We start from the raw sequence: 14047 nt of genomic DNA, 5'->3' as shown, positions 1-14047 counted from the left end.
TTAATTGGTGCATAAAAAGATATTTTTTTAAAAACTGTATTAAGTGTAATTCCGTGTGATCTAATCCCATCATAACACAATATCTCACTTTCAGCGGCAAAAACAGTCTTTAGGTCGAGTTTAAAGTTTCCAACGCAGATACCCTGTCTCATAAACTTTTGTCCGGACATAACCTGTATTCAAATATAAATAAAAATCTAAATATTATAAGTTGTAAGCATGTAAATAGATAAATGGTAAATGATGAATTAGATGTTGAAATAGATTTAGAAGTAGGTATTATCAATAATACCAAGTAGAAGGATGTATGTTTGTCTGTCTGTCTGAAACTTATGATCTCAGTAACCGCTGAACCAATTGGGTTTTACTCTTCAGGGAATATACCTACTGGTCCTGTGGTGGTTATAAGCTATTTTCTTTGAGGGTAGACTACTCCTCCTTCAAAAAAAATCACCTCCACTCCCACCAAAAAAATAAATGCTCATTGTTGTTAGAAAATAATTATGTCTATATGTTGAGATAGATAAGTGGTAAAAGAGAGTTAAAAAAATGTAGAATAGATTCATATTTGAAAATAAAAGATGATAAAATTGTCCAAAATCAAATTCACTGTACAAATATTTAAATGTTCTGACATTTAAGTATATTTGATAAAACTTTTCAACTAGTAAGACATGGAAATCACTATATACATAAGATGATATTTTAAAAACTTATTAAAAAATATTAAAGATTTTTAGAAGGGGTAGTTACATAAAGAATATAAGGAAACTAACTTTTGCCCTGTGGTTGGCTAAAGATTGAAATTAAATCATGCCTTATCTAAAAGAGCCTAGCAAGCATAGTAACCCCCCACCTTTTTTTTGATTAATTGAAATAACGGGGGTAGGGTTAGTATATTTTTGCCTAATCCCTGCGAGGGTTTCTAGCACTGCGGGCTATCCTTTAACATGAATTTAAAAACATCAAAACAACCCATCATCACTTTTTTTCTATTTTATTTCTAGGGACACCGCCAAATAATCTGATCAAATGCTTTGTTTGTTCCTACAAATGCAAACATACGTTAAGATTAAAACTAATTCAAATTCTTCATAAAACTACCCCATCATAAATTTGTTAAGGCTATCCAGTAAAAAAATCTTACCGTGAGTGTTATAATCTTGTCAAACAGCATAACCGGAGCCATGTGGAAATCAAACACAAAATACTTAAATAAAACAATCAATTACAAGTGAATATAATTTGGCAGGTAATAACTACATTAAATTTGTTTGTTTTTTATATAAACAAAAGAGAAGTCTAAGGCAATTTATGAGTCTTTTCAAAATACGTCAGTAAAAAAGGAAGATTAGGTCATCTGGTTGATGGCAGGCGAATGATATGAGTCAGCTACACAACTTAAAAATTCTAAACCTTTTTTATCAGTTTACATTTTTTAATTCTTAATTTTTATTTATATTTGAAGCTAGTAAAAGTGGCGACACAGATTATGACGTCAAAAAAATTAACCCATGAGAGGCTACTATAATTTTTACCATTGGTCAATTACAGTGTATACTGGCCTCTCATTGGTTAATTTTTTTGACGTCATAGTCTGTGCCGTAACTTTTGCTAGCTTCTTTATATTTTTGTAGAAAAATATAGTCAGGGACAAGAGGATAGGACAACGAGTGATAAGTTAATCTTCTCTCAATTGTGATGTATAAAAGCATACATTTAGTAAGTTGCACAAGCCAAGTCGTCGACAGGATCCAGATTAATTTAACAGTTCTTTTATCTCCATGATAAAGGAGCTAATCTTTACCTAATTCTTTAATCTAAGAAAAGTGTAATTACCTCATTATAGTACGGACAATTAGTAGACTCTTTCACTGATGTATATTTCTTTTGTTCTCCAACCTAGATAGATAGATAGATAGATTAGTTAATTCCCAACAGACAACCAACCATTAGACTGCACGACCTTTGTCTGAAGGTTCTAACTGTTTATTGTTATAAGTTGCACCTGTTTTCTGGAAAGGTATTCTCAACTTATCTTACTATTAGTGTCACATGCCAGACAAAGTAGCGGTATATATTATTTTTAACGAATCTAGAATAACAAAGTGTAGTACAGACTGGAAACCGACACCTCCCGACAGCAATCCGACACTATACCAGTTACGCTAATGCAGCAGGTTAGATAGATAAATAGTCAAAAAGATATAGAGAAGATAGTGTAGAAAAGTGTATAAATATTGATGTCTGACCTCCACCTTACCATCCACGAAAACATATTATAGTGCCTATAAAAAATGACGTCATACAATACAAATCATCAATGATATACACGTGTAATTTTCACCATTGGTCAATTAAAATGTATACTGACCTATCATTGGTCATTTTTTAAAGGCGATATAAGCTGCTTCCCGTCCACCCGTAAAAAAAGACAGAAAATCAAACCTGTACACAAACGACAGGATCCATGTTGAGTCCTGCCAACTGGCGGGCCTCTATGACGGTGATACAAATCTGGAAATCCTGCGCCTTCAGGTTCGAGCCCATCTGCTGGCTTGGCTTCGGTCTAAAATAATTAATATGTGAAAATTACTAGACAAGGAAAAATATCCTTAAGAGCCGCAGTAATACCTAGCCAACACAATTTGAAAAGGTAACAATGTTATATTAAAAAGTATTTTAAAAATATTGTATGGTATTTATTCTTTTACTAATCATCAATGGTTTTAAGGTTCATTGGAACAATTTCTATTGACAGGGTAAGATCTGATTGACAACTTGACATATACTGCCCTACACACACTAATTATGGATTATTAAAGGATTTTATTTTATCGGGTCTAATTAGACCAATATCTAACATTAAAACTAGGATTTAAGTCAATGGATTAAATTGAATCCAAATCCTTTAAAAGCTTACTCGAGAGTCCAGACATTTTTTTTGAATATTTAATAAGAATGAGTGTTTTCAGGAGCGCAGCTACTATTTAATGTTTTTTGGCGCTATTGAATATGTTGACTTTTAATTTGTACTCGATCAATTTGAGTAATAGGAAGATGATTAAAGTATCAAACAGATTATGACGTCATACGATAAAATAACCAATAAGAGGCAAGCATATTTTTTACCAATGGTCAATTACAGTGCATACTGGCCTCTCATTGGCTATTCAATCGTATGACGTCATAATCTGTTGAAGGACTTTAATCATCTTCGAGAAATAGTGGATATGGCTGACATATTATCGATGCATTGTTTTAAGACCTGGTTTTATTAATAATTAGTATAACTGACTCTAAACATCTATACTAGTAAACTACATCTAAAATATATAATATAAAGGATAAACGTGGATATATTGACAGGTGAAAAATTGTCGTTAATTTAGCTGGCTAATTAGGACCTCATTTATTGGTCAGTTTATCTATTTAGTAGGAGGTGAAGGGATGGGGGAAAGGGGGTGAATGTGGGGTATTGTTATTTTAGCCAGCTGTGAGGATTTATTCTGTAATTTAGAGTACATGAATATCTGATGCAACATCCAAGTAATAATATATCCATTTCTAAAATACACACTATTTAAATATCAAGAAAAATAATAATTATTTTTTCCTTGTTTATATCTATCTTCTTCTATCGATGAAGTATTAAATTAAATGTAAAAAGAAGAGAGAAAAATCTGTATAAAAAGGCTTATTCCAAAATGAATGATAAAAAAATCAAGATATCCAGAAAAAAGAGATGTACATAAAAATGAAGCTTTAGAAAGATACATTTTTCAGAGAAAAATATATGAATATCATATAACTTTTTTTCATAGGCTATATTTACAATTCTAATTCATGGACATACAAAAAAAATATAGGATGTATAAATGTGTGTCTATCTTTGCTCTCAACTCTTTAACATAAAAGCTTTATATGGGTCAAAGGTCCCTATCCAAATTCCCCTCCATCAAAAAAAAATATATTAGGCATATTCTTAAAGTCGCACCTATCTTCCAGGTGTTAAATCTTGCTTTTTTTATTCCATCTGTAATCATATTACTAAATCTACCTTAATCCAGTTAAGATGTTTAACCCATTCTATATTACCAGCTTTTAAACTCTATTGAGTGTTGAATAGATATTACAAAAATCATATAGAACAAAGCAATGTAACTATGAAAATAGGACAAAATAGAATTTGGTAAAACAAAATCATATTACCATTACCTCGTAAGGGCGGGATTCTCCTTCGATTTAAGTGATCATCTAGAGAATCCAGAGCATCATCCACGTGTAATGGGATGCGATACTCTAACACCCAAGGATTTTAGGGTAAGGAACATCCATCAGAAAAACAATCCTTTGAATGCACGACCTTTGTCTGAAAAGTCCTAACTGTGCATGGTAGTGAGTTGCGTCTGTTTATGGGCCAAGGCATTCGCCCTACTCTTACTAATTATGTCAAGCACCTGACATAGCAGCAGTGGGAACAATTTTTAACGTCTTTAGTTATGGCGCTGTGTCTGCCCGAGATTCGAATCTTTCACCTCCCCGGCGACGAGCGGATGCGCTTCGTGTTGAGCCACGATCGCGGGTAAAACAAAATCATATAGACCAAGACAATACCAATATTATGAGGAATAAAATCAATATTGTAGACTATATTTCTTATACTGTAATACATGTTTAAACATCCTAACTGTACACAATCTCAGATATAATAAAAAAGAAATATTATGTTTTTTTATGTGGTATACTCTTTTATATATAAATGGAAGTATTTATACTTTATTTACACTATGATTGGGCTTTTCAAAGATATAGGGATAATACAGATAGAAGAAGATGATTAAAGTCCTTTAACAGATTATGACGTCATACAATAAAATAACCAATGAAAGGCCAGCATAAATGTTATCTTTGGTCAATTACAGTGTTTACTGGCCTCTCATTGACTATTCTATCGTTTTACGTCATAATCTGTTGAGAGACTTTAATCATCTTCCATTTTATATAATATTTTGACTTTTTATATCAAATGTACATTCAAATAAATTAATTAACTGTTCAATTTTATACTTAATTGGCTCAATTAAGTAGAATAGGTTGTACCTCATATCTCCACCCCTCCCCTATCCAAAACACACACCAAAAAAGTAAAATACTTGATTATAACTATTTTTCTTATACCTAAAAGCTTACTTACAAGACTTAAACAATACACATATTTTTACAGAAATCAAATCTTAGCTCCCAAAGCTAATTCTATTGTGCTACTTTGCAATTAGGGACCTTAGGCCTAACTTATTGTCGATATGTTGATTGGGAAATATTTCTAAGAATACCCAATACACATATGCTTCTTGAAGCACTTAAGAAATGAGAGACTCGAGAAAATAATTATTTTTCCAGATTATAACATCTGAAAACTAGAAAATAATATAATGTACCTGAACCGTATCTTGCATTATTATAATGACTAGCGGCTCTGTATTCAAAGGGGAGAGAAAAATAGCTTAAATACCTCCCGTAACTTAAAATAAAATAGCCTAACACCATCACAGGACCTAGAGTTCCCAATCGGCTTAGTAGTTATTGCGATCTTTAGCTTCAGACAAAAAAGCCTTACTACTCAATACTATAGGACATACACGAGCAAATTGATTAAAAAGAAGGACCTAAAACAAATGTTGCTAAATAAAAGGGGCTAAGGAAGCAAATAATGACAATTACTCTTTAAAAAGACCATTTCTAGCCCTCTAGCTGTATCAAAAGCTGAGATAATAACTTAAACAATAAAAGTATTTGTTAAGTTGATATAATAACAGCAAATAAGTTTACCCAGGTAAATGTGTAGTGTACCTTCTATGTTCATCTCTCCAGTTAATAACTACTTCTTGAGTGACTCCACTCCCCTCTTCTTCCCTATTGTGTGGCTTTTAGCATTTCTCTTACATTTTATTTGTTTTTATTATTTATTTTATGAACTCATAAGTTGATAAGAAAACATATATGATATTATATGGTTAGATTGGCATCTTCTAAACATAGATCTGTGTTTATCTAACCAACTAGCGGCTACGCCCCTAGAGGCCTCTAGGGGCACTTGAGGAGGAGAGAGTCGAATTTAATAATTCAATTTCTTATTTTAGATTTTAAAAGAAAAAGTAAAAAAATTTACGTTTGATGTTTGTTTTTCGTTCAACTCTCTTTCTGAAATTGAGAAATTTAAAAAAAATTTAATTTCTCTAGGGAGGGTGGTGGTACCCTCCCCCAAAATAGTTATAAACCTTCCCGGGACCTATGAGAAGCTACCCTGTTAAGGAGAACCCGATCGGTTCAGCGGTTAGCGAGATCCTTCGGTACAGACAAACACACAAACACACAAACACACAAACACACAAACACGCAAACACACAAACATCCTGTTACTTTATTATAAGGATAACCAATTCAAATATATAAGTAATTTTAATATATAAGAGGTTAACTCACAAACAAAATATGAATTTTACATATTTATTCAGACATTACAAATTGTTTCGTGCATGTTTCAACTCTTCAGATGTCAATTTAAAACTAAAGTTTAAAACAAATATTTTAGAAGATTTTTTGAACATAATATTAAAAAAATAGTAGTTTTAATATATAGACATCTTTGATAATTTAATGGCGTTCCTAATATGTATTTGTTTCTTAGATCTTTGTATATTTAGGTAACATGGTAGATCAAATGAAACCCTTAATAACATTTGCCAATGCTACCGAAGGCATAATTAGGGAACATTAATGTATTATTCATTATCATATCCCTTTATCATTAATTTTAACGATGAAGCAAATTATATAGGAGCTTTACATACTAAAAGAAATGCTTGGTTTTTTTTATGTTTACCCTTCTCCTTCCTCTCCTTTGATTAACCAACAATCATTTCAATATTTGTATGTGCAGCGTTTATAATGAACCATAAATGAAAGCATGAACCTGTTTTATTTCGCTTCTTTTAAGATGTAATGACTATTATTGAATAATTTATTGACAGCATCTATGATAGCAAAGTCATGAAATTTATTGAATAATTTTAAATATTGCCATAGCTTAAAATAGAATGACAAACAATACTTTAAAATACACATAATAAAAGTTGATATTAAATGGAATTAATTGTCTTCTAAAGGATCCTTTTAAGTTGCAGTTGCACATTAATTGTGTCTTATCTCTAAAAAAGGATCATGATGAGACAATTATTAATATCTAACAGTCAGTCAATAGGTTTACAAACGCTAATTATAAAAAATTTCGCATGAACCAAATTAAAGGTGTAACTGTACAAATATTGAAACTAATTGTTAATAATCCCTTCAGAGAGGTTTCCCTCCTTCTCCTCATCCTCATATTCCTCAAACAGGTCTCTGGTAATACACATATAAATCTTATGTGTTTCTTTAGATCTTTTAAAAGATGATGGTAGGTTCATTTGAATATTTATTTTATTTACTTTTAAATTAACAAAAGACATAGGACTATATATTAAACTAGCGGCTACGCCCCTAGAGGCCTCTAGTGGCACTTTAAATGTTTTTGTTTGTTAAAGTCTACGATAATTCTTTATATTACGGATACCTCTTAATGTTACGTTGAAGTCTCCCAGATTTTAAGAAAATTTTCAATTTTTTTGTCATTTCTTTTGGGAGGGTGGTAGTACCCTCCCCCAAAATATTTAAAAACCTTCCCAGGACATATGAGAATCTACCCTGTTAAGGAGAACCCGATCGGTTCAGCGGTTAGCGAGATCCTTCGGTACAGACACACAGACAGACACAGAGACAGACACACAGACAGACACACAGACAGACAAACATCCTGATACTTTAGTATAAGGATTTATCTTATAATGTCCTTTCTTTGTATACTATAAACTTGTATCCAAAGTATTTTGAACACTTTTTCTCATTAGTTAGATTTTAAACTTTGGGTACTTATTTTAGTCAAACTATTAGTGTAAACATTTTAAAACAAGTGATATTGCCTATCTTTAAAATTAAAAATGAAAATTATTTAGCGTCTATTTTCTTATCCCTAAAAATTTGTGATGTTTACTTTTTTTCTCATTTTTCTGTGTTGTGGTCAAATACTTCCTTAATTGTTAATTTGTTGACTTAATAACAATAAATTGCAGTCAATCTTGCAATATAAACAGTTATGATTGGTTGGGCTCTTCAAATAAATTTGATTTCTGCCGTGGACATAAATAAAGATACTCTAGATTTTGATTTTTGAAAATCTGCCTTCAATGTTAGTGAAAATTGGGTAAAAACGGGTTTGTTTACTAATAGAAAAATGGCTCAAAAAGTGCGGATTTTAGATAAGGATAATTAAGGTGTATTGAAAGTTAGATTATCAAACAGCTATAGATTTTTATAGTTAAAATTAGTTCAAGAGTATATACTCAACTTAAAAAATATATCTAAGACCATACAACTACAGGTTAAGTATATCAAGATACCTTAATCTTTAAATAATTCTTAGGGGTCAAAGGCAGTTATCGATCAACTAATAACACTTTTTTGACAAACAAACATAGCCGATTTGACTTGTACAGAAATTCTAGGTACTGAATAATATGAATTATTAGTATAATTATATTAATTTGATTATGTGTGCCTGAGCTCATCTTCAAAATACATTCCAAGATTATCCTTGTCATTAATAAAGACAAATATCACGAAAAACATTTACTTATGTCAAAAGTGTTTATCAAAATATCAAAAAGTAAAGAAATAAAAAAAGGATCACAATAACCATAAGTAGCTAAGCATAAAACAACCATGAATGGAAATATGTACATACAATGAGAGCATTTGTTTAAAAGAAGAATAAATTTATTAGAAAAATCACGAAACCTTTCACACATATTTCTGTATTTTTAAATGTTTTGTAGAATGACTGACAGACCGACGGACAAAGTTAATACATACTGTATGCTCTGCTCATTAGTATAGGAAATCATCACAAAAAATTAGCCGTACTCTATTATGCGTTACGGACGACATAGCAGATAAATTGAACTATAGAGAAATATCTCCTACCTTCCCTTATCTTTTAGTATTAAGTTGTGTAGTATTAACCAATTCTCTAGGGACTTTCAACCAAATAGAAGGAATGACACTCTACATTTAGTTGTTGTTATATTATATGGAGATGTTAAGCTTTATCTGGACAGACAGATAAACGGACGTGCAGCTTTAAGTATAAATAAAAAAATACTAATCTATGTAATAGGATTACGTAAACAATTTTTCAATAATAATTTACTTCTTTGCAACGCTACTTTTGAACTAAATTGACCTTGTTATTTATTGATACACACTCTCGATAATTATAAGAAACTAAGAGTGAATTAAAAAATCGATATTCAATATGCATATAATGATTTTGTATGTTCTGTTAGTAGCAAAGCTACTCTATTATACATTCTGACCCATTAATCAAACGTTTGTATTTATATGCAGGAAGGTATGGAACATTGGGATGTTTATTACACTAGTCCCAGAAGTTTTATAATAACATTTTCTTATTCATTAGCGTAACAAATTTTGGGTCTTTAATAAATTTTGGTTGGAACATTAAGGTGAGTGTCCAAACTTTTCAACCACTAATTATAATTTATAGAAAGGATAAATTGGTGTATAATCATTGGGAATATACATCCATTTACAGTCATTGTTTTATCCTTTAGATCCTTGAATTATATGTTAACTAAACTTTAGAAAGTGTGATATATTTAGTATACTGTTCTTATTAAAACTAGATTTTTATTGGTTTGTAGTGGCTGCGCTACCTGTAGACACAGTTGTCCTTGTTTATAATATGATATTGTCTTTAATTAATACCCTGCCCCTCGGGGACTGGACCGTAGGGGATTTACCCCGGGAAAACTTCTTTATAGCTTTCATTTTTTCTATCTAAAACTAATTATAAAATTTTCTTAATATTATTAATCTTTATACAATATGATTAAAAAGAAAAGAAACATTAGTAATGTAAGTTTTTAAAGCATCATAGCAAAAGAATTATTCAAACAACTAAAACTTCACAAAAAAGGGTATTTCAAACTTTTATTTAGGGGCGTTCAGGAAAACTCCCCCCTTTTAAAAAGAACAATTAGGGTCACTCAATAACAATCTTGGATGACGACCTATCTACAAATTATCCTTAAACTTGCCCAAGGCAATAAAAGCACCATTATACTGTGATCATTTATATACTGAAGTTATTTAGATCTTTATTACACAGCTTTGCAATTGAATCTTCATGTATTTTGTCACAAAAAAATCACTTATAATAACAACTAGATAATCTTTATAATATTGTACTTGAATGAAAAACTAATATAAATAATATACAGATGAAATAAATTGACAATGACCTCAACATAAATAGAATAAATGGATCTAGGCTTTTGGAAAAATTTTGATTTCATTAAATTAAATTCAATATTTCTAATATATAAAGTAGTAAGGTTTTCCTGTCTCAAGCTATGGATCTTAGTAACTATAAAACCGATTGAGTTCTTCACTTTAGGGAAGCTTAACATAGTTCCTGGGATGGTTTTAGGCTATTTTCATTTCTAGATTTAAGTCTTGGGGTAATTAAACAGCTAAACATTATGTGCATGTCAATTTTAAGAAGCTTTGTATTTTACTTGGAATGGTTTTAACCCATATTATTTATTAAACTAAGAGTGACTAACTAGGTATAAACAGTCAAAAGTAAATAAGATTCTTATGTCATACTAATTAAAACCTTTGTTATACTATGAAATTGTATTTATATCCACTCAATGTCCTATAAGACATTTCAACTTTTTTATATACTAGCGGCTATGCTTCTAGCATCTAGAGGCTATGTATTCGAAGGGGCTAGAATAATAGCTTAAAACCATCCCAAATCTTAAATCCATCACAGGACCTATGTAAAGTTTACCTAAAAGAGAGAACCGAACCGGTTCAGTAGTTATTGAGATATTAAGCTTCAGACAAAAAAATAATACTTTATATAATAGGATATTTTATAACATTATTAAATTATTTTTCTTTATATTCATTATCCATTAATTTGATTGTATTCAGTTGTGTAAAAAAGATGTGTTGATGTATGTTAGTAGACCCATTTTATTTGTTTAACACCTTAGGTCTGTGAAAGTCAGGGAAGCATTTAGGATTATCCTATTATACATATAAAGTTTGCATGTCTGTATCTTAAAATATCGATAGCTCTCAAACCGATCGAGTTTTACATTTTTGGGAAGCTTCACATAAGTCTTGGAATGGTTTTAGGCTATTTAATTCTCATATTTAAGTTTGGTTTCAGGCCATTTTCCATTCTCCTTTAAATACAGAGCTTCTACATGCTAGGAGCGCAGCTGCTAGTTATTTCATAAACATTAAACATATACTTAATATTGTTAAAAAAAACAATGAAATTTATTAAAATAATTAATTCTTTAAAAAACTAGTGGTTACGCCTCTAGAGCTTATTGGGTATAGTTTAGAAAGGAAAAAGAAGGGATGTCGTCCCACCATCTTATATTATTACTAGCGGCTACGCCCCTAGTGGCCTCTAGTGGCACTTTGAATGTTTTTTTTTTATTTAAAATATCTAATTACAGAAATAGTTGGTTTATGTTTCGTTCAAGTCTCTTTTTCGGGAGGGGTAATTTTTTTCTAGAGGTGATTTCTCCTGAGAGGGTGGTGGTACCCTCCCCCAAAATAGTCATAAACCTTCCCGGGACTTATGAGAAGCTACCCTGTTAAGGAGAACCCGATCGGTTCAGCGTTAAGCGAGATCCTTCGGTACAAACACACAAACATACAAACACACACATACAAACACACAGACATCCTGTTACTTTAGTATAAGGATATCAAATAAAAAAGTACATCTATAAAGATGCAGTTTGTTTTCTAATAAGTGGTATTCTTGAAAACTATTTAAAATGTTGGTATTGCTATATCTCTGAAGCATTATCCATTGCTATGTATTGCTTTATCAAAGGATGAACATAAATCCTTCTATAAGATTTTATACATTAAAAGTAGAGGTTTTAGTTTTATTTAGTTTGCTTTTTCCATTTCTTAGAAAATTTTTATTTTTTTCTGTATTTTTTTGTAGGCCACTTGCGTAATACAAGGTTATAAACATATTACAGTTGAGACGTTGATAATGTTTCTTCTCTCTTTAAAAAGATATTCTCTGAATATATTTTCATTCTACCTAAGTAAATAAAGAGTAAACCAGTTTCAAGTTATGATGCTATTATCTTTTAAACGTAAGAGTTATCTCATTTGTGCACACTCACGGTATAGTCATAAATAATATTAATATTAAAATAAAATATAATTAGTTTCTAGTTGTAATGATAACCTAATGCAGGAGAGATCACAGCCATTCAACAGGAAAGTGTAAAACCGTTAGTGGAAAAATAGGAATTCTTTAGGGGGTATATATAACCCCCTAAACCCGCCTTTCGCACGTCACTAATCTAACAGATGTTATTTTAATTGAGTTAAAACAGGTTTCAGCCTCTCAACTCTATCAAGTAGATCAATAGTAATTCATTGTCATCTTACTTAAATTCTCTTGTTTTGCTTTTAAATTTAATGTTGTTATACTTGAAAATTAAAGCTTTCCTAATGCAAAGATTGTATTATTGTTGTGTCAAATAAAAATACTAATTATTTAAAAAATCAAAGTATAAATGAAAAAAAATTCTTTTTTTTGTTCTTTTAGAATTAAAGCAAACGTTTAAAAACAAGTTTATATTTATAATTGAATTTTGAACGATTAAAGGCAATTAGATTGAATTAAATGTTAATGTTACTTCAATCTACTTCACTTATTATCTATTTGAATTTTTACCGCCTGTCAAAAGTGTACTATAACATTTTGTTTCATCACATTAGTATTTTTCTTTTGATGAAATATCCCTTCCAGCAGTTGTAAGCAAGCTGTATCCATGGTAAACCAATCAAGATTGCAATATTGGAAATATAAATTCTGCAACATAGAAAAATATAAACTATAGAAAGAGTATCAATTAGCTTGTAACAATTGAATAAATAAATTTCAGCCCCCCACCCCCCAAGAAAAAAATGAAATTATAAAATATTTTTTTTTAACCAATTCAGTTATTTGCTATATCATCTACACAAATAACGTACAAAGGTAACTTACGGCAAAACTAATAAGTGCAAATCCGCATCATGGAAAGAAAACGAAGTAGCTGGTTTCGACGTATTTTCACAGTATCTTTTTGATAAGTTACTTTAGGTAAAGTTAGGTTAGGTAAATATTGAAGTTGCCCGCAAGGTTAGAGCCCTCTGACGACAACCCCTCCCCATAAAAAAAAATCTCCCCCCCCACTAGAAATTTTTTTTCTAGATTTATTCTTTAAAATCTAAATTACGAAAAAATTGGTTTGATCAAACCTCTTGGGGAAAAGCCCCTAGAGGCTAAGGGCAAAGCCGCTAGTATCGTATAAAACTGTATAAGTGTACGGCCAGAGAAAGTGCGCAAAAAACAATTTTAAATTACTGCACAATTTTATTCTATAATGCTTTGCGCTTTAACATAGTAAAACCTGTAAGTAACTCTAAATCATTTTATTCTATGTATTTTACTATTGCAGGGCTGGGCCAGTCATAAAAGTGCAATATAGATTCTTGTTTTCAGCCTAGATAGGATATAAAGTAAACATATTAGTTCACAACAAATACATACATTTGTTTTCATTCATTTAATTTTTTTTGTGTGATGATTCCTATGATAAATAAGCATCATCTTTTTAATTCACTTAGACCATCCGTCTGTCTAGATAACGTTTTTGGGTAAGTGAGGTTTCTATATGTAAAATGTGATTTACACTGTTTTATAACTTCTTGTGAATATTTCCTTAGACAAATGTCTATATAGATTATTCGTTATTTAATTTAATAAAATCAGTTTTTTGTGATTATATCTTTTTTAGAGTTAAAAATCCTTTTTTAACAAACC

The 14047-nt window shown here is 30.6% G+C and overlaps 1 protein-coding gene across 1 annotated transcript in view; it reads right to left on the bottom strand.

Annotated features, from left to right (window-relative positions):
- The window catches only part of mfr (ferlin family C2 domain-containing myoferlin misfire), a 97166-nt gene that overhangs the window by 65216 nt on the left and 17903 nt on the right, over positions 1-14047 (bottom strand). The window contains exons 13-15 of the mRNA XM_080164397.1: positions 2449-2569; positions 1840-1902; positions 1148-1210 (exon numbers count right to left, since the gene is read on the bottom strand). Of these exons, the coding sequence (XP_080020523.1) occupies positions 1148-1210; positions 1840-1902; positions 2449-2569 (247 nt within the window). The remainder of the gene's footprint in view (positions 1-1147; positions 1211-1839; positions 1903-2448; positions 2570-14047) is intronic.

The sequence above is a fragment of the Acartia tonsa genome, chromosome 6 (genome assembly GCF_053477335.1).
Source record: "Acartia tonsa isolate MP-2025a chromosome 6, ASM5347733v1, whole genome shotgun sequence".
Classification (NCBI taxonomy): Eukaryota; Metazoa; Arthropoda; class Copepoda; order Calanoida; family Acartiidae; genus Acartia; species Acartia tonsa.
The sequence above is the reverse complement of the archived record's forward strand: the minus strand, read 5'-3'. Positions and strand labels throughout refer to the sequence as shown.